At 63.9% G+C, this 18,984-nt stretch overlaps 2 protein-coding genes across 5 annotated transcripts; both read right to left on the reverse strand.

Moving 5' to 3' along the window:
- Positions 1-426: 426 nt before the first annotated feature.
- DIRAS1 (DIRAS family GTPase 1) lies at positions 427-8,108 on the reverse strand. 2 transcript variants are annotated; one of them, XM_090027959.1, is made up of 2 exons: positions 7,806-8,108; positions 427-3,746 (listed from the first exon to the last, which is right to left on the reverse strand). In XM_090027959.1, exon 2 carries the CDS (start codon positions 3,720-3,722, stop codon positions 3,126-3,128), a length of 597 nt encoding a protein of 198 aa, XP_089884085.1. In that variant the 5' UTR covers positions 3,723-3,746; positions 7,806-8,108; the 3' UTR covers positions 427-3,125. The 2 variants fall into 2 exon arrangements, with proteins under 2 accessions (XP_089884085.1, XP_089884086.1); XM_090027960.1 differs by lacking the exon at positions 7,806-8,108 and adding an exon at positions 7,262-7,639.
- An 893-nt stretch (positions 8,109-9,001) lies between these two features.
- On the reverse strand, positions 9,002-16,209 carry SLC39A3 (solute carrier family 39 member 3). 3 transcript variants are annotated; one of them, XM_090027946.1, is made up of 4 exons: positions 16,163-16,194; positions 15,684-15,829; positions 15,026-15,355; positions 9,002-14,574 (listed from the first exon to the last, which is right to left on the reverse strand). In XM_090027946.1, the coding sequence occupies exons 3-4, from the start codon at positions 15,233-15,235 to the stop codon at positions 13,834-13,836; spliced, it is 951 nt and encodes a 316-aa protein (XP_089884072.1). In that variant the 5' UTR covers positions 15,236-15,355; positions 15,684-15,829; positions 16,163-16,194; the 3' UTR covers positions 9,002-13,833. The 3 variants fall into 3 exon arrangements, with proteins under 3 accessions (XP_089884072.1, XP_089884071.1, XP_089884070.1); XM_090027945.1 differs by lacking the exon at positions 15,684-15,829 and having other exon boundaries at positions 16,163-16,209; XM_090027944.1 differs by lacking the exon at positions 16,163-16,194 and having other exon boundaries at positions 15,684-16,085.
- Between the last annotated feature and the right edge of the window lie 2,775 nt (positions 16,210-18,984).

An 18,984-nucleotide genomic window follows, 5' to 3' on the forward strand; every position in this document is an offset into this window, starting at 1 on the left:
GCCCCACACACCCCACATTATTATGGCAGGGGCTTCAGGGGCCAACGTCCCCGGGGCCGAGTGCAGCTTCACCCTGCTCCTGCCCATGCGTGGGGCGGAGCTGAGGGTGCACAGAGAGACCGGGCTGCTCCTCGCACGGGTGGCCGCTGCATCGCACTCAGAGCCAGGCCAAGGATCCCTGGTGGGTGAATTCAAGTCCCAGTGCATGGAGGGGCCCTTCCCATGCTGGGGGCTCTAGCATGGATGGGGCCCTGCCATGTCTGGCTAGGAGGAGACTTGGGAGCTGGGTGCAAGGGCTGGCGGGGCAGGGGTAAGAGCAGTGGGCAATGCCGGAGCCCTTGCAATGCAGCCGGGGCAGAGCGAGGGGGGCAGCTCAGCCCCCGCCCCAGGCAGGCAGCGAGCACGCGGAGCCAGCGGGGAGCAGGAGCCGTTAGTTTATTGAAGGAAGACTATTTCTAGAGTAAAGGCTACATCGTCATGTCGCTGGCTCCTGCCCGGATCGTGTTAAAAAGCCAGTAATGCACGGGAGCTGGTTCCTGGTCTCATGCTGGCGTCCGAGGAGTCCGTGGGACCGGGGTGGACGAGGCAGGGGACGACGGGGGAGGTTCGAAGCACCATACGATAGTCGGGATGTTGGTGTTGGAGCAGGGAGGGTCAAGGGGGCTCGCGGCCGTCAGTCGGGGCAATGTACACGTGTAAACAGAGCCGCGGGGCTGGGCCGGGGGGTCAGTGCATCCTCTGAGTCTCTGCCTGGCCCCTGCACTTGGCCTCGTGGAGGGTCTGGGGGTGGCTCACGGGACCAGCCTGGCACGGGGCAGAGGTGGTCCCAGCCCCTTGCCCCCCCGGGACACAGACTGAGCTGGGTTCAGATGGGTTGGGGGGTGAACCCCTTTCTTTGCCCTCGGCGGCTGGCTCCCTCACTGGCCCCATGCGGGTGGAGGGGCAGCCCAGGTGAGGCAGGTCCATGCCAGGTCCCGAGGCCTGGGCATGGCTTTCATATGGGCCAAATCCCCCAGGGGGTGCGAGGGGGGTACGGCTGGCAACCCCCAGGGTGACCCTCCAGCACTGCTCCCACTGCCCCTAGTAGGGATCTTCCCACCCTGGGGGGTTTGGGCTCTGTAGCAGGTGCCTGGGGCAGGTTTGTAGCCCCGCTCTGGGCCTGGGACACGGGGCAAAGCAAGCAGGCGCCTCCCGCCAGGGAGCCACAGCTCGAGCCCCTACACCCAGGGTGGCTCGGGCAACCCGGAGACCGAGGGCATACGCCACAGCAGAGCCGGGCCAGGGGCAGAGCAGAGGGGCAGGGTGTCGGGGCCAGTTCGAGACCCGACCGGGCTGCAGGGCAGGGCATGCATTTGGCCTGGCCTTTGCCCCCGCCCCGTGGGACTGGCTCGGGGTGCCCCGTGCGTGCTCGCCCCTGTTGTGCTAGGACGGGGCTCTGGCAGAACCCACTGCGTTGTGCTTTGGCTGGCAGCTCCCGGGCTGCGCGGGGTTGGGGAGGGGGGGTGCAGGGGCAGGCTCTGCTCAGCAGGGGGGCTCAGGCTGGGGGGGGTCTGGGTGCAGAGTTGGGGGTGCTGCCAGGCCGGGGCCTCACTGCTGCGGGTGGGGCTGGGCTAGACTGGGTCCCGCAGGCTGGGGACAGGCCTGCGGACTGGGGGATGCAGGGCTGCGTGCTGGGGGCAGAGGGGACGTGTTCCCTCCCGTGCAGGTGCCCGGGGCGCCCCCCAGGCCAGCATTCACCCTGCCAGCAGCCTCGCCCCTCTCAGGACCTGGCCTGGGTCTGAAAGCACACGCGTGATGCCTACACAGAAGGGACCTGGCGTGCAAACGGGCAGCGATCGGACCAGGAATGTGCCACGCACGTGCTAGTGCCAGCACGGGGCAGTCGTACATGCAGGGTATACCGGCAGCCCCCTGGCACGCAGGTGTGCAGGCCCATCTTCCCCATCGCCCTCCAAGTCGCCTGCCGGCCCACGGATGCACCCTCTGCACCCAGGCCATGCCAGGCCCTGCTTAGGGGGAGTGTGCACCAATGCCCCCCTGCAAAGCCCCAACTGCCCACCCCCTCCCCGAGCCCTGCTCCCATCCCACCAGCCCCTGCCTGGCTGCAGCTCCCCCCTGGAAGCCGCAAAGCCTTCCCCAGCAGGAGGAAACCGCTGGCTGGCCACTGCGTCCAGCACCCCCTCCCCCAGGGCGGAGCACCCTTCCTGCTGCCGCCTCAGGGCCTACTCCAGCCTCCACTGCCCTCTTCCCCCCTCCAGCATGCCCACAGCGCCCTGCCATCTGCCACCTTGCCCACCCTGCTCCCGTGCTCTCCCCTTTGCCTCCCAACCCTCGCCCAATGTGCGGCAGGTGCCCCCTGCCCTTCGTGCCCCAGCGCCCCGGGAGCCCACACAGAGCTCGGCTTCAGCGCCGGCACGGACGAGTCTCTGGTCTCTTGTGCATACGACCTGAGTGTGGCCCCAGTCCCGGCCGGGCCGTGGGGACCTGGGCATTGTGCTGGGGCAGGGTCCCGCCCCGGGCGGACGAGCTCACTGCCAGGCCTCGGAGAGACAAGAAAGCAGGTGTAGAGCAGAGCGGTGCTCGGGGACGGCACAGCAGAGGGGCGGCCGGGACACGGGTGAGAGAGCAGTGCTTGCCCCCTCCTTCGTGGGGTTTGGTTTGCAGTGGCAGGCAGGGGCCCTGCTGCGCCCGGGTGAGAGTCCGAGGAGCTGGCCGCGGCCTCCGCGTGCTTCGTGCCAGGACACGGGACTCGCACGCGTGCCGGGGAGCGTCCACGCCGGAGCAGGGCAGCATCCACGCACACAACGGTTCTCAGGACTTCCCCGGCGGAGGCCTCCCGCGGCCCTCAGCTCGCTGCTGGGAGCGAGCTGGACGCAGCCTGGGCCCTGCCCCGCTACTGCCGGAACGCGCCTCCAGGCCGGGCGCCGCGGGGCCGGAGAGGAGACGGCGAGGGCCAGATCCCGTGTGCGCGGCCGCTTCCTCGGTGCAGTCACAGTGATACGATGCAGAGGCGGGCAGGGCGGGGGGACAGGGCAGCGCTGCCCGGAGCTGCGGGGCCGACGTTTGGGGGGAGACGGGGAGGAGGGAGGCGTGGAGGAGAGGAGGCCGCGGGCGCGGCGGGTCCGTCACATGAGGCTGCACTTCCCCTTGATTTTGTCTGTCCTCTTCTGCTTGTTGGAGCGCTTGCCGTCGATGTTGAGGCTCATGTTCCTCTTCTTCTCCAGGTTGAGCAGCTCCTGGAAGAGCTCCTTGACGTTGTAGTTCATCTTGGCCGAGGTCTCCATGAAGGCGCACTTCCACTCCTTGGCGACCGCCTCGCCCTCCTTGGTCTCCACCTCCCGCTGCGTCTCGTCGCACTTGTTGCCCACCAGCATGATGGGGATGCTCTCCACGCTGCCCTTGATCTGCAGGATCTGCTGGTAGATGGGCTTCAGCTCCTCCAGCGACTGCTTGCTGGTGACGGAGAAGACCAGGATGAAGGCATGCCCCTTGGAGATGGACAGGCGCTGCATTGCTGGGAACTGGTGGCTGCCAGTGGTGTCGGTGATCTGCAGGGTGCACACGCTCTTGTCGCAGCTGATGACCTGCCGGTAGGTGTCCTCGATGGTGGGGATGTAGGTGTCACGGAAGGTGCCCTTCACGAAGCGCAGCACCAGGGAGCTCTTGCCCACGCCCCCCGCCCCGAACACCACCACCCGGTAGTCGTTGCTCTGCTCTGGCATCGTGGATCTGGGATGCGGACGCCCCTGGGAGGGGAGAGAGAGGGACACGCTCCTGTCACGTGTGGGGGAAGCATGAAGAAACATGCAGAGTGGCATGGGGCTTCCTCCTGCCAGCCCAACCCGCCCTTGGACAGGGCACGTCGGAGCAGCCCACGGCCCGGCCGCCCTGCCCGGCCCCTTCTTCAGCCGGCCCCGGCTCCGTGGGGTCTCCTCGCCGTAGCAGCCCCGTGGCTGCAGGGCATCCCAGTGCACCCTAGCAGGAGGGACCCCCTGCACACCCAGCCCTGGCCAGCCTGGTGGCTAGGTGCCCTGCTAGGCCCATTGCAGGGCTCTTTATTCCCACAGTGCAAAGAAACCAGGGGGCTTGTAACCATCCATGCTCCCTACCCAGCATGGCCACGACTCTAGAGTAACCTCCAGGGAGCCGGAGCCAAGGGGAGGTTGCAGCTATTCCCCAGGGCTGGGCTGGGCTAGAGGCTGCCTCCTGGCCTGAAGGAGCCCCGGGGAGAGGCTGCAGCAGGCCTGGGGCTGGTCTCAACCCCCTCTCTCCACTCCCCCAGCGGCTTCAGCTCCTGGGTAGGCAGGCCGGCCCCCTCCCCGAGCACCCCAGCCTCCAGCCAGCCCCTTAGCCCCTGGGCTCAGCTCCACCTGCTGAGCTGCAGTGCGTGCCAGGAGGCGGCACATCCCAGCCCTGCAGCCCAGCCAGGGGAGGGGGCTCCAGGGGAGCCATGGGTCAGTGGGGGTCCAGGTGCCCCCTCACCCCAGCGCCAGCCTCTCCTCTGACAGCCTGGATTTCCCAGCCCCCTTCCCCAAGCCCAGCATGCGGCCACCTCCGGGGGGGACACACCACACAGGGCCACCCCCCGCCCCAGGCGCTGCCTGCTCCCGCCTGCCCTCTCCCTTCTCCCCCGGTCCTTCGGCAGCTCCGGCAGCTCAGGAGCCAGCGCGGGTCGAGGCTGCGCTGACGCCGGCTCGCCCGTGGTGCTGCAGAGCTGTCAGGACATGAATCACCATTTCACAACCCCCAGCGCGGACACGAGGCCCTAGCACAGAGGCCCCAGCCCACCCACCGGCCTGGCCCCGGGGGCACTGCTGCTGCACAGACGCCTGCCCCAGCCGGGCAGGAGCTGGGGACCGACCCAGCTCCCAGCTCTGCCCACGGGGGACCAGGGTGGGACAAACCCAGCACCTCCTGCCCTTGATGAGTCCTTGCCGGCGCTGCAGCCGCACCTGGGGCAGGTGAGCAGGGAGGGGAGGCTCTGCCCCGGGGCCGCCATACGGCCGGGCGGCCTGCGCAGGGGCCAGCTGGCAGAAGAGCTGTCTCGGGAGGGGCCAGCCCCCGCACCTGGCACTGCTGATCGGGGGAAGCGAGCTGCGGGCACCCGGCTGGGGAGAGGAGCTGGGGCTGGCTGAACCAGCCCCGGCCTGGCGAACAGGCTGCGGCCCCCGGGGCTGGGAAGTCAGCATCGCCCCAGCTGGGCGGACCTCAGTGGCTTCCTGCCCTGCCGGGCCCGGGGATGTGGGGGGCTCGGCCCCAGGTAGATGGGCCCTGCACCCCCGCGGCGTCCAGCTCCTGCCTGCTCTGGCTCCGGGGGGTGGGGGCAGCTGGGAGCCCCTGCGCAGCCTCCGCACAGCTCAGCCCTTTCTCTGGAAGACCTCGATGCCCAGCCCAGGCGAGGTGCACGGGGAGCCTCCCACTCGCCCCGGCTCCCTGCAGGTTGCTCCAGAGCCGTGGCCGCGCTCAGCCCTGGGCAGGGAGCATGGCTGCTTTGCACCATGCAGTGGGCTCTCTGGCCTGGCAGGGCGTCTACCCACCCCGTGCTGGGCTCAGCACCTGTGCAGACGCCCCCAGCACAGATCAGGGCCTGGGCACAGGGCCTGCAGAAGCTCAGAGGCAGCTCCTGCCCGCGAAGCCTGCGAGAAACCCGACCAAGGGAAGCAGCCTGGAGGGGCAGGGTGCTCCCCGGGGCGCGGAGAGGATGTCCTGCCTTCCTGGGCCAGGCCCTGCCGTGCTGCCAGCACTGCCCCCTTCCTTGCAGGACTGCCCGTGTGCCTCGCGCCCGCGGCGAGCAGCACGTTGGAGCTGCTGCTTCCCGCCCCGGGGACCCCGGGACAAACAACGCGGCGCAGCAGGAGCTGCTGTTAATCGCCTCCCTGGGGAATCGCTGCGCCAGCACCGGCACCCGCAGCCCACAGGCCCCCAGCGCGGATCAGAAGCTCCCCACCACCGCCCAGCATGCACTGAAGGCAAGCGGCTGGGAGCCAGGCCCTGGCACGTGTGCGCGTGCAAGCATGGGCCTGCAGCGCGAGCGTGTGCATGTGCACGCTGCTGTGCGTGCGATGCTTCGCTCCAGCAGAGCCGGGGTGAAGCCGTGGGCATTCAAAGCGGGGCAGGCCGAGGGGCGGGGAAGGCGTTTGCCGCTGAGCCACGTGCTGCAGGCTGGCCGCGGGGGCATGGCAAGGCCGAGGGAGGCAGGCCACGGGATGGCAGCCGGTGCAAGCAGTCCTCACGGCCCTGCTGCGCCAGGGCAGAGCCATGCGGTGCCAACGCCTCCAGGGAGGGGAAGGACAGTGCCACCATCCCGGGCCCATCTGAGCCCAGGGTCTGCACCAGGCTGTGCTGCAGGCTGCCTGCCTGACTTGTGCCCCCCGTCTGTGCCACCCTCCAGAGCAGCAGAGGAGCCCTCTCGCCACGTGCTGCAGATGCTGGGGTCGGGGCACCCCGGCAGCCTGTGCAGAGCCCCAAGCTCCTGCTGCTACGTTGGTCCCAGTGCCCGGGCTGGCCCCGGGGACCTCGCTCCACCCCAGCTGCAGCTGCCCCACAAACAGACCTCGGTTCTTCTAAGACCTGCTGGCGCTGGCAGCGCCGTGGGGGCAGCATGGGCACAGCAGGGACTGGGCAGCTGGCCTGGGTGAGGGCCACGGGCCTCCTGCTTGCCAGGGACGGGGGACCGGGCCTGGCGGAGCGACGGGGCCAGCCAAAGCCGCCAGCCCTGCTCCCGCTCTGAGCCCTCTGCGCTGCGACCTCCGCCCAGCGCGCCCCGCAGCTCGCCGTGCCGCTAAGGCTGGCCGTACGCCGAGCTGCGGGGGCCCGGCCCGGGCCGGCTCTCAGGGCTGCCCGCCGGCTGCTGGGGCCAGAATCAGGCCCCGCTGCCTTGCAGGCGGTCGCAAGGGCCGGCCAGGGAACCAGGGCTCCGGCCGGCCCCGGCGCAGGGAGCCCGAGCAGGCAGGGCCGGGGCAGGCTGCGTGCCCTGGGGCTGAGCCCGGGGCACAGCTCTGGCTCCCGCTCCGCCCCGGCTCCGGGCAGGCCGCGGGACCTGGCGGGGCCGTGGCAGCCGCGTTGCTTTCCCACCCGGGTCTGACCTCCCACGCCGGGCAAGCAGGCCTGGCGTGCGCGTGACCCCTGCCCGCGCGCTGCGGGGGGAGGTCTCGCTCAGCAGGCGCCTCTGCAACCCGCTGGCCGGGCGGACACGCAGGCACACGTGCCACACGCATGCACACGCACTCGCCTGTGCCCCGCTGCACCCCCGCCTCCTCACCGGCTTCTGTGCGGGCTGCCGGCGAAACGCCACCCGGACGGCGAGCGGCCCTCGCCCACCCCGGCCCCTTCAGCTCCTGCCGGGCTGCCGGCGCCTTGTCGTGAGGCAGTCGTAGCGGCGGAGGGGAAATGGCAGCCAGGTGCCCGCCCCCCCATCACCACTGCGGGTGCCCGGGCTGTTGTTACACGCTGCCGTGGCCGGCGGGCCCCCACCGCCCCCGGCCCTGCAGGTGCCCCCGCGCCGGGGAGAGCGAGGCGGGGACCAGGCTGTGCTACACGGCCCGAGGCACTGCGGGGGGGGGGGTGGACGCGTGGACGGGGACGGGGGTGCTGGGGGGCGGGGATGGAGGAATGGAGAGCCGGGGCCCGGGGGGGCCGGACACACGGGGTGCGGGAGGCGGCGGACAGCCGGGCTGCGCGCAGGGCCGGGGGCTGCGGAGGGGGGGCCGGGGCCGGACGACGCATCAGGGGAGGTGGAGGTGGAGGTGGAGGTGGAGGTGGAGATGGAGCCGGTCCCGCGCCCCCCGCGCCCCGGCCCCTCTTGCCTGCGGCGCCGGCTCAGCAGCGGCCCCGGCCGGGCTCAGCGCATGGCGGCTGCGGGCGCCGGCCGGGCGCGGGGCGGCGCGGGAGCGGCAGCGGGGCCGGGGCCCGGCGGGCTCATTCCCGGCGAGCGGCGGCTCCTGGCGCGGCGGCTCCGGCCGGGGGAGGAGCGCCCGGTGCGCCGCCCCGCCCCCGCGCCGCCCCGCCCGCTCGGGCCGCAGCGACCCCGGGCAGCCCCCGGGCCCCGCAGCCCGGCCGCAGGCGGAGGGGCAGGGGGACGCGGGCCCTCTGGCCGGAGAGGTGCAGGGACGTGCCCAAGGCGCCACAGGCAGCAGCGGCAGAGCCCCGCCCGAGCCCGGGACGCGGTGCCGTGACGGGGCAGGGCCGGCGGGAGGGAGGCCGCTCGGCCTCGGGGGGCAGCGGGGAGCGCGGGGCCGAGCGCCCCCAGCCCCGGTGACCAGCGGCGGCATGACTCACGCTAACGCTGGCGCAATGGCAATTAAAATCTGCAGCTGCTATTAATAGCTGCCAGCGGAGGAGCCTGGACATCCCGGGCGGCCGGCAGGGCCCGGCTGCCCCGCACAGCGGGACCGGAGCCCGAGGCAGGGGCCCGGGGGGACGGGGGGAGGCTTTCTGTCGCATCGCACCCGGAGCTGGGACCTGCAACAATCTGCCCTCGCCCCCTGGCCTGGCTGCGCGGGCCAGTGCCACGCGCCACTCCTCGTTGCTCCAAGCCCATCCAGGCCCCTGCCGGGCTTGCCTCCTGGCCTGCCTCTTCCCTAGCGGGCAGGCTCACAGCCAGGGGCAGGCCGGCTGTATCCCACCTTGGGTCCCTCTCGCCGTCTGAGACCTGCCCCAGCTCCTGGTCACCCCCCCAGGCAGGACCTGCCTTTCTGCCCCATGCCTGCGCAGCGCGGGGCGATGCCAGCAGAGGATCGTCCCCGGGCTGGTGCCCGTGGGAATCAGTCCCAGCGGCTGAACTGAGTGCCGGCCAGTCAGGGCCGGCCTGTCACCGGAGCGTGCTGGTGCCAGGCCATGTTGCCCGGGTGAAGGTGGTTTGGAGGCCGCTCCTGCCTCCAGCAGGGACCTTTGGGGGTCCTTTGCAGCCTGAACTATGTACAAAACGCACCCCGAGAAGCCATGGGTTGGGGGGGGCAGGTGCTGAACCCCTACGAACAGTAACAGGCACGGCAAGGACTGGACAGAGTCTTTATTGGCAGGGCAGAGGCTCGGCCTCTTCCCGACACAGCAGCAGCAGCAGCAGAGTCCCTGGACACCAGCCCCACGTTCAATCCCCGGTGTGGGGAAAGTCTGCTCCCCGGTCCTGCCAGCGCCAGGCTGTCACAGCAGAACAGAGTCTTTCCCCGGCCCCTTCCCACTTCCATGCAAGCAGGTCCCCAAAACCCGAGCCAGGACACGCCAGGAGGGGAGTGGAGGGCAGGTCCCCCCCGCAGTGGGCAGCACTGGGCTCAAGGCCAGGCTGGACCAGAGGGGCTTTCAATGCACTTGCAGGTTGGAGCTGGTAAAGGCTGGCCATCCTCCACTCACCCAGTGCCTGGCCCCAGAGCAAACCCCAGTGGGCACCCGGTTCTGCACTAGCCCCTCCGTGATGGTGCTGGGGAGGGGGCGTTCAGGAAGCAGCAGAGGGCACCCCCACCCCATGCTTGCCCCATGCCCCCTCCAGGCAACACAGGGTCCCCACCAGCCTGGCACCAGGCTTTCTGCCCCCTCCTCCATGCTGAGAGAGGGACAGTCCATGCCGTGACTCTTGAGGAGTGGGCTGGAGGGGACACAAATCCAGACAGGTCCCTGAGCTGAGACTGCCACGGAGAGACCCCTGCCAAAGCAAGTGCCCACAGCTGCTCAGCCTGCCCTGGTTCTTCCAAGCCAGGCGACCAGTTGAGTTCTGCCCGTTCAAAACCCGCACTCCCACAGATGCCTTCTGTGAATTAATACTGGCCAGACAGCCCAGCCTAGCCCACCCCCAGTGAAAGAAAGGAGCAGGGAAGACCTCCCTTCCCAGGAGGCAGGTGCACAGCTTGCAATCCCACATGCATGGCTCATACATGGACGCGAGCAGTTCAACAACAGAGTCCTGCCGCACTGGAGAAGTCATTTAGCAAAGGCTCTCCTGGCTTTAGCGTCACAGCAGCTGGCTGCTGGTGCTGTTGACAGACAAGGGAATTAAGTCACACGTGGCTAATGCAAGAAAACACAGTCACCCCGCTCCCTGCCGAGGGCGTACAGTGGGTGAGGAGGTTGTCAGGGCAGCTGAGAGCACCAGGCAGCTGGATACATGGCCGCGCTTTCGCGGTGCCCTGCTGTGCACGCAGCTCCTGGCCCCTTGCTTACAGCCCCTGCTCCTCAGGCCACCTTGCACTGGAGCCCACGCCCATGCAGGACCGGCTGGAGGGTCAGGGCTGTGCTCAGCAAGGAGAGGGTTTTCCAACTACACAGGCAGGTATCACTGGTAGGGCACTGGAAGCTGCACCTCCTGCCTTTACCAGGTGCTCCCAGTAGGTCCAAGAAATGGGACCTGGAGGGCCAAGGCTGAAGTGACGCCCACGTGTCAACAACCACCGAGCTCTGTGCCAGGCTCTGCCCGGGAAGGAAACCGGCCCACCGCCAGGTGATTTCTGGACTGGGACAAGCCTTCCTAAGCTCAGCGGCTGCCCAGTTCTGCCTGACCTTGGAGCCCTCCGGTCAACACCAAGACATTGCAAAATGCAATCTGGCAACTGGTGCCTTGTAGACAAAGGTGCTCCCAGGCAGCTTGGCTGAAGCTGATGAGAGTAAAGCAACACTCGTGGCTTCGGGCACGCATGCACCCCTGCAGGGTGTGGACATCAAGGAGAGGGAACACTAACCCCTGTGGGAGCCAGGCCAGGCATGTGGGTCTTCTCTCCTGCTGCACGAGCTCCACAGAGGCTCAAGGGCTCCAGACCAGGAGTTTGCTGTCTGGCACGGTGCTGAGGCCAGCGGAGCTATCCCCCATGGATGCTCCTGCAATTTGCTGGAGCTTCGCTGCACTCCTGGGCTTAGACCTGGCTATCGATCGAGACTCAGTGCATCCCTTGGGCCCTGGATCATTTGCGGGAAGTCACCAAATCTCCTCCTTGGCTCCGACTAATACACAGCGGATCCAATCAGCTCTTGCAGGTGCTGGCAGCACAGGGGAGTGAAAGCAGAGTCAGACGTTGCCAACAGTGGTGCATTGCCCTGGAGAGACTCCGATCTGGACAAAACCTTGGGGATTCCGGCTTTGCCCCCAGGGAATGGGGGCAGGGGCTGGGAGGGGCCAGACCTCTTCTGCACTTGCTTTCCAAAGTCATGTCCCCCCAAAACGCTGCATCTGGTTTATCCATGGCCCCTTGTCTCTGCCCACGTTGGAGAGAATCGACAGCCCCGCACACATGGCAGGGCGAGAGGCAGTGACTCCCACACGGAGATCCAGCTGTAGCTTCAACTCTGCCAGCAGGAGGAGGCTGAGCACAGGAGAGGAGAAAAAACACCCTTGAAGGCCCAACGCTGGGAGAGTCTGTGCTTCTGCCTCCAAGATGCTGCAGTTTCCTACCACAGGATGGAGCACCTGCATGAACAAGCCAGTCCCAGGAGCGGGCAGAGCAGCTTGCGAGGAAAGGTGCTGCCGGCCCATCTGCTCTACACAGAAGGTTCAGCATCCGAACCACCCCCTTTGTAGCCTCATCAGCTTCCCCTTAAAGCCTGTTCAGGGGCCCTGCTCCCCACAGGTGTCGGGCAGATACATGGGGATGAAAACCATGGGCTTGGTCAATACACATACAGTGTGTGGGGGGGGGGTGGGGGGAGGCTTTTAAAAAAGAGACCACATCTAGATCTATGCAGCTAACACCAAATTGGAAGGACAGCCAGGGGAGGCGGCTGGTCTATCTCCAAGCTCAGGGTGGATGTCCAGTGCTCTAGGCCCAGCTCCCAGTTCTACTACAGCCCATCCACCCCGAGACCCTTCTGACAGCATGAAGGGGCATGAGTGCAAGCTGCAAAGGGCACTGCTAAGAATCCAAAGCCCAGGGCCCGACTCCCCTGCTCCACCTTTCTGGGGAGCACACAGAGGCCCAGGCCCTTCTCCCCCCATTAGCCCCTTCAGCTCGGGCCATGTTTCCCAGAATCACCTAGGCCTGCCATTCTCTTGCAACACGCACTGGCCCTTCTCGCCCCAAGAGCTCTGGGCAGTGAGCAAGACAGCCCAGGAGGGGACGTGGTGACTGTGCTGGGCTCCAAGAGGGAACAGTGAAGAGGATGGTGCAGCTCTGCAGAGCAGCATTTGAATCAGTGTCAGCTGATTAGTGTCAGCTGAGGCCCCCAAATTGCCTCCTACCCCATCTCTTCAGAGTAAGATTAATTAGCTGCAGCATCCTGAAGCAATTGAAATGCTAGTCGGCAGAAATCCTCAGCCAGTCCTCACGTGTCACCATACAGGACAAATGTACTCGCCCGCAGCCGAGATGCTGGATCAGCCGCTTTGTCCCGACCCCTCATCCTGGCTCCTTGTAAAGCTTCGCCGCGGAAAGCCACTGCCATCTTGTTTACTGCGATGGGAGATGCATTGGAGCTTTTATCATTCCATCAGCAGCGCTGAAGGGCTGAACTTGCCTTCGGAAGCCTGTGATTTTCCAGCAGCCACTGCTAATTAAAATGCATGAGCTCTCATGGTCCTGGAAAGGGGGGTGGAGGGTGGGGTATTTGTTAAGCTGAAGATCTGCGGAGCAAAAGGGGAGTGGGTATTTTGAGATAGCATGAGCACCCCTTGCACACAGCACCCTCCCCCCACAACGATGGCAGAAACCTGCAGAGACATCCCACGGGGGAGACTCCCAGGACAAAGGCTGATCTGAGTCTCTCACTCAGGTCAGATCGGAAGGATCATGCTACAGTTCAAAACACAGTGACTTCCCAGATCTGCGCTGTGCCTGAAAGCAAGATCTCTACACTGCAGGGACCCTGCACGCTTGCCTGTGCTTGGGAACACTGCAACCATCCCTTCCGCAATCTCTACCCTCATGTCCAGAGACCCACAGAAAGGAGCTGAGAGATGACCTGCCCCATGATCTTTCTAACTCAGTGCCTCAGAACAGATAACCCTGACCCACCCTTTTGCAATTGCCAGCACCAATGCTGCTGCAGACAACACAAATGCTAAACACTCCGTGTACACACTCATGCTGGAACATGAACAAGCTCAGAACCATGGAGCCAAGGCTCTGCCAGTGCCACGCAAGGGCCTTTGGATGCGAAATCCCAGCCTTGCCAGCAGTATGCTAATGAAGCTTCTAAGGATTCCATCAGCAAAGCGCAGCGAGTGGGTGAGATCGCAAGGGAACACGGCATGGAGGGATAAAAAAAGGAGCTTATGGCCTTATTTCTTTGCTTAGTCACCTACTGAGAAACTGCAGTCCCCAGGGATTGACAGGGGTTGATGGGAGCTCTGCTAAGAGAGGATTGTAGTGCAGAATCCCATCTACTGGATCCCAGAACGGCTGACGTTTTTGGCAACTAATACAGGCAGGTTTTTTGCTCAGAACTCAGCTGGTAAGAGCTGCTTAGTGCAGTCTGACAACCCGTTATCCCCACCTGCTTTCCACGCAGTTTCTCTGTCATCTTTCACTCTGTGAAGCCCAAAATGGAAAAGAGCAGACCCGGATTCTTAACCGGGGGTGGGAGGGGAGGCAGATCTGTGCCAAACAGTTGTTGAGATCCCTTCGGAAGCAGCATTCAAGCCCCTACTCACTATTACAAATATTATTTTCAGTAGCCTCTGTACAAGCCTCTCCCCACCCCACTAATACAGCATGTGGGGACAGTCGCATGAAACCTTGTGTGATTCTTCTCCCTTGACCTTGGGGGAACCATTCTCTCTTCAGGTCGATGTGTTGCCACCCTGGATGCGGATGCTTCACCCTGGCGCTGGCATCTGCGTCCCCGGGACGGGCTGGAAAGGGGGCTGGCTATTAGCACCACTTACGAGGGGAAGGAGCTGGGGTCTCCTCTCTGCCCTCACCACTTGAAGAAAACGAGCCCGGCCAGGACGGCATAGCCCAGCACCAGGAAGAGGACCTTCAGCAGGCGGTCGTTCTTGTCCTCCAGCTCCTTCCCCAGGATCTCAAAAAATGTGACAAACAAGAAGGTCCCCCCTGCGATGCCCTGAAGCACCACGGAAGCCACGCTGCTGGCCACATTGCGGGCGCTCTCAATGCCCATGCCAATGCCAATGCCCAAGGGAATCATCAGACTGACTGTCACAGCCAACTTGGCGGCATCCTTCAGTGCCAGTGAGGTCTTGGCCATGCTGATGCCCAACGCTACGGCCACCAGTGTCTCGTGGATGGCCACCCCCAGAAAGAGGCTCATGACCTTGTCCCCTTCCTCCTGCAGGCCCAGGGCCAGGCCCTCGAAGATGGAGTGGGCTGACAGGGCAAACACCAGGCTGAAGAGCCGCAGGGGCCTGGAGCGGGAGAGCTCCTGGATGTTCAGGCCATGGCTGTGGGAGTGGTGGCTGTGCTCATTGTACAGTGTGCGCCCATGGGAGGCGGCGATGAAGGGGCTCTCGTACTCAGAATCACTCCCGACATCTGAGCCGGCATTGAAGGTCTCCAGGTCGATAAAGGACGGCTTCTCCTTCTGGAAGGTAAGGATGAGCTGCTCTACAAAGACCGTCATGAAGAACCCCACCAGCATGATAGTCTCGGCCAGGGGGTAGTCCGTTGTCACGTTCCCTAGCTCGAGGACTTTCTGAAGCTGGAGCAAAGGAAGGAAAACCAGTGTGAATGTAGCTATGTCATTCACCAAGCACCAGAGGGGATTCTCCTTATGCTGCCAAGCATTTCGCTATCAAACCCTTTACAGTGAAGCTGCCCCACCATTCACCCAGCTGTAACATGAAGCTTCTACGTGACTTCAAGGAGCTTCACAGGGTTTACAAGCCTCTAAACATTACATGGAGGTATAAACCTTTGGCACAGTGTGTATGCATCTGTCCCTCTCGATACAAGAGGAAAAAAGCCTATTACTACTGCTACGAGCTACTCCTTGAGTTCAGGTGGAGGAGGTCAGGGATTTTGCTAGGGAGACCAAAATCTGGTCAGTCCAGGGTGAGAGGGAGGTTTCCACACAACATGCACTCCTGATACTGACTGCACGGGGGCATTTAAGCTTCAATACCACCCCCTTAAATGCACACACAGTTTACCTTTTCCCGGACCGCTGGGAGCAGGGCATTGAAGCAGGTGGCCAGGAAGACCCCTCCTCCAAAAGAGTTGCAGAGGGCGAGGACCTTTCTGGAACGGTGAGCTTTCTCATAGTCTGCCTCAATCAGCTTGACAGGCAGCAGGGACCCAAACAGCATGAGGATGAAGACGCCCAGCAGACAAAGGACTTTAGCCACTAGGATTTTCATCATGTCCTCTGGGAGAGGGCCCCCGGCAGGGCCTCCGCAGAGATGCGTCCCTCGGAGAGATGCTTCAACCGTCACACTGGCATTCACGCCACGTGGACAAGAGCCATGAACCAAGCACAGAAGCTGCAGACAGGAGCAAACGAAGTGCTAGCTGCCCTAATTATGCGAATAATACCCAACAGAGCGCTGTTCAGCCCAGACGGCACCTTGGACAGGGCACAGGCACCGTCCGGCCACCGTCCAGATGCAGCCAGCACGCGGCACGCTGTGCGGGCATGGAGGCAGGCGAGGACGCGGGGCAAACCGCGATTTAACCCCACAGCGGCTCCGGCTCCAGCCCCGGCGCGAGGCATCAGGAAGAAGACAGCCTTGGCCCTGCTCTCGGGCCGCGTCATGCCCAAGGGAATGGCGCTTCGCTGCCACAGAACAAGGGTGAAGTCCGACAGCTCACCTGGCGGGACTCACGTGAGAACCCTGGCCTCCTTCCTGCCTGGCACCAGTCAGGCTCACGGGTCTGGGTCCAGGCCCTTCGCCACGAAGGGCCTGAGGCCCGGCTGCAGCCCCTGCTGCGAGCGCCACAGGGGAAGGTGGCCCGAGCTACACGGGAAGCAAAGTCCTGACGGTTTCTGCCCGCTGCGGGCTGGGGGCAACCCCTGGGGAGAGTGTGGCAGCGCCGGTGGGACATGCGAGGCGCAAGGGGGGGGCTCTGCCAAGGGGCCCAGGCAAACGCTGTTGACAACGGACCCCCCCAGCGCCACTCTCCCCTCCTGCCCCAGCCGCAGGGTCCCCCACGCCCAAGGCCAATGCCAAGGCCAGGCTACCTCGCCCGACCCGCAACCTCCCTCAACCCACCCCATACTCCCCACACCTCCCGCCCCGCCCCCCTGATCGTCTCCCCACGGCGGGGGGGGCGCGGTGCCCACTACTCACTCGCGGGATCCCGGCCCGGCCCCGGCCCCCGCCCCCACCGGCCGCCACTTCCGCCCTCCGTAGCCGGAGCTCGCCTACAATTGGCGGCTTATGACGCCATAAGTAAAGCCGCCTTCGGCCATTGGCTGAAGCCGCCGCCTGTCACAACTCTTGCCCCGCCCACCCGTGCGCAGACGAAAGCCCGCACCCCGCAGCGGCCCCGGCGCGCCGCGAAAAGGGCCCGGGCGGAAACACGAGCCGGGCAGGAAGGGGCCGGGGGGGGAGGGGGCAGCGCTGTCCCAGCATCGCGGTGCTGAACGCCACGAGCGGGGCTCCCACTGGCTTCCGAGGTGCTCAGCGCCCCTGCCCCCACAGCAGGGGAAACCCTGGAGCAGGGCTGGGGTGGAAGGAGACCCCTCAACAGCCGAGGCCCTGGCCCCAGGCTGGCTCCAGGCCTGGCAGTCTGCAAAAAAACAATGGAGACAAAAATCTTCCCGTTGATAAACGGAGGCTGTGCAGGAGGGGCGGTAGGGACAGGAAACAAATCAACCCCGCTCCACCAGCTGCGCTGCCCTGCTGGGATCACCGCACAGGGTCAAGCCCCTGCCGGGGCCACTGCAGAAGGTCCAGGGGGCACTGCCAGTGCCTTCTAAGAAGCACTTCTCGACCCAACCAGCACATCACCGAACGACTGGAGCCGAAGGGGCAGCTCACAGCTTTAGGATGGAGACAAAACAAGGCTCCGTCTTCTCCGTGTAAAGCTGCCGGACCCACCATGCCCCTGGGAATGCCCTGTACTAAGGAATATGCAGAGAAAGCCCCGGGAGCCCAACCTTCAGAAGCTGGACTCGGGCAACCCCCTGGGCCAGAAGGCAATTTGACACAAGTGTTTAGAGAGCAGACACTGGGCACTGCAGAGACAGGGCAGATCTGAGCTGGTGGCAGAGCCAGAGGAGGCACTAACTCCCTCACCCCCACCCAGCTGAACCTTGCATCCAGAAGCAGCAATGAGGAAGAGTCAAAGCACAAAGGAACGGAAACCACCCCCACCAACCCTCTGCACAGGGCAGCGGAGCCAAAGACCGGCTAAGCTGCAGAAAAGAAGCCTTTCCATGCACAGCAACCACCACAGAACTCATTCAGGAACATGAGTATTTATTAAACAATGCTTCAGGCTCTGAACTACAAAATAGCATTCTTGTGCCAGAGAGAGGGGGGTGGTGTACAAAGAACAAGAGCAATACGCGAGAGCCTAGCGCAGTTCTGTGGGTGGTACATACTGCACGTGCAGCCCACCGGCTGCCAAAGCTCAGGACCCTTTGCCACCAAGAAATAGTCCATGAACTGCAAGGTTAAAAAAAAAGCTGCAGTGTCACCAAGCTGCTGCTTGGCAGGTTCGTATCAAAAGAGGAGAGTGACCCAGAGAGCTGGTGGCCACTACGCAAGAGTAGTTAAGTAGGAGAGCCAGGCTCCGCTTCACTCATCATGGGTTTTAATACATTAGCTCGGCATTTTAGTTCACAAATAAACAGAAAGCCTAATGCATCTGTCTGAACGCAGCACTGCAGCGGCTGCATCCGAGCCGTGAATGGTAGGAGCTCCATGGGACGCAGGAGAAACTGCCCAACAGCACCGAGCGCTCCACACAGAGGAGAGGCCAAAGACTAAGACTCTCAAAGCGAAACATGGCACTTTACTTTGCCAGGCCCCTCCGCAGCTGGTGAGAGACTGCGGAGGAAATTCCCCAGGAGCAGAGCCAGGACCGACTGGCCGGTGCCACGGGCTGCATCGGAAACTGCATCACAGCCCTTTCCTAGAAAGGGTTTCTCTCTGGTGGGGGAGGGAAGAGGCAGATCAAAGCTAAAAACAGTCTTAAAATTGTCAAGTCGGCCCTCAAACATACCCTTCCCGCAGAGCTGGATACCGGCCGTATGACACAGAGTTTGACGTCTCCTTTAAGTAACTGCCAAACAGCACAAGGAAATAAATATGGAGCTAAGAGAGACCCAGAGGGAAAGACACACAACTCAGAGCAGGAAAATCATTCCAAGAATGGGAAAGAGAGAGCGCAGCCCTGCCTGGGCAATGCTAGCATTACCACCGCCCTACGACTGGGCTCAAGGATGGCCGAGCTGTCCTGAAGGCTGCTCCTGGCTGTGTTTTGCAGTGTCTATAAATCCTTCCCCCCACCTGTCAGGGCACACCTAGAGAGCTGTCCCCAAAGTGGAATGAAGTCACTTCGAAACTAAATCCACACCTGCCCCTAAGTCCCAGTGCCTGGTGGCTCCTAGTCTGAACATTGCTTCCATTTCCACTGAACATTGCAGTACTGCTTTGCGAGAGCACCACAGAGACAGGGGAAAGCCTGCTCTACAAAGGGACAGGAGCAGGACTGGCCACATGAAACCCCCAGATCCGCAAAGGAAAATAAATAGCATTGAACATCCATCCCATTCCTTGGCAGAAATCTAGGACATGGGTTGTGAACACATCTCCACACAGGATGAGGAGATGCAACTTGATGATGCCTTTAAAACAATCAAGAAAATTACCCTTAAACTGCAGTGGAGAAGCTGTCCATGCAAGAATCACTGGGAGTTTTGGCAGCTGTCATGAATTAGAATTGCTGAGACCAGGTCAAGCTCCAAGTGGTAACACTCCCAAAAGGCTGCAGTACAGTTGCCACCTACGAGAACTCGAGACTCTCAGCTAGAAACAGTGGAATCCGCTAGCTTAATTTCCATGCCTGAGCTGCGTCAGACACAGGACGGATGGAGAGGCAGCATGGCGCAAAGAAGACCAGGATGTCCCGAAGTATCCAGTGAAGGGGACTCCAGGGAACA

This window comes from Crocodylus siamensis, chromosome 14 (genome assembly GCF_052110815.1).
Source record: "Crocodylus siamensis isolate JL-2025a chromosome 14, ASM5211081v1, whole genome shotgun sequence".
Classification (NCBI taxonomy): Eukaryota; Metazoa; Chordata; order Crocodylia; family Crocodylidae; genus Crocodylus; species Crocodylus siamensis.

Excerpts from the sequence above, each read along its gene's own strand:
- SLC39A3 (XM_090027944.1), bottom strand. The coding sequence starts at position 15,917 with ATGTCCCACCGGCGCTGCCACACTCTCCCCAGGGGTTGCCCCCAGCCC. Across the intron at positions 15,356-15,683 it reads TCTCACGTGAGTCCCGCCAG|CTTCTGTGCTTGGTTCATGG; the intron begins GTGAGCTGTCGG and ends TCCTGTCTGCAG. Across the intron at positions 14,575-15,025 it reads TCCCAGCGGTCCGGGAAAAG|CTTCAGAAAGTCCTCGAGCT; the intron begins GTAAACTGTGTG and ends CCTTTGCTCCAG.
- DIRAS1 (XM_090027959.1), bottom strand. The coding sequence starts at position 3,722 with ATGCCAGAGCAGAGCAACGACTACCGGGTGGTGGTGTTCGGGGCGGGG.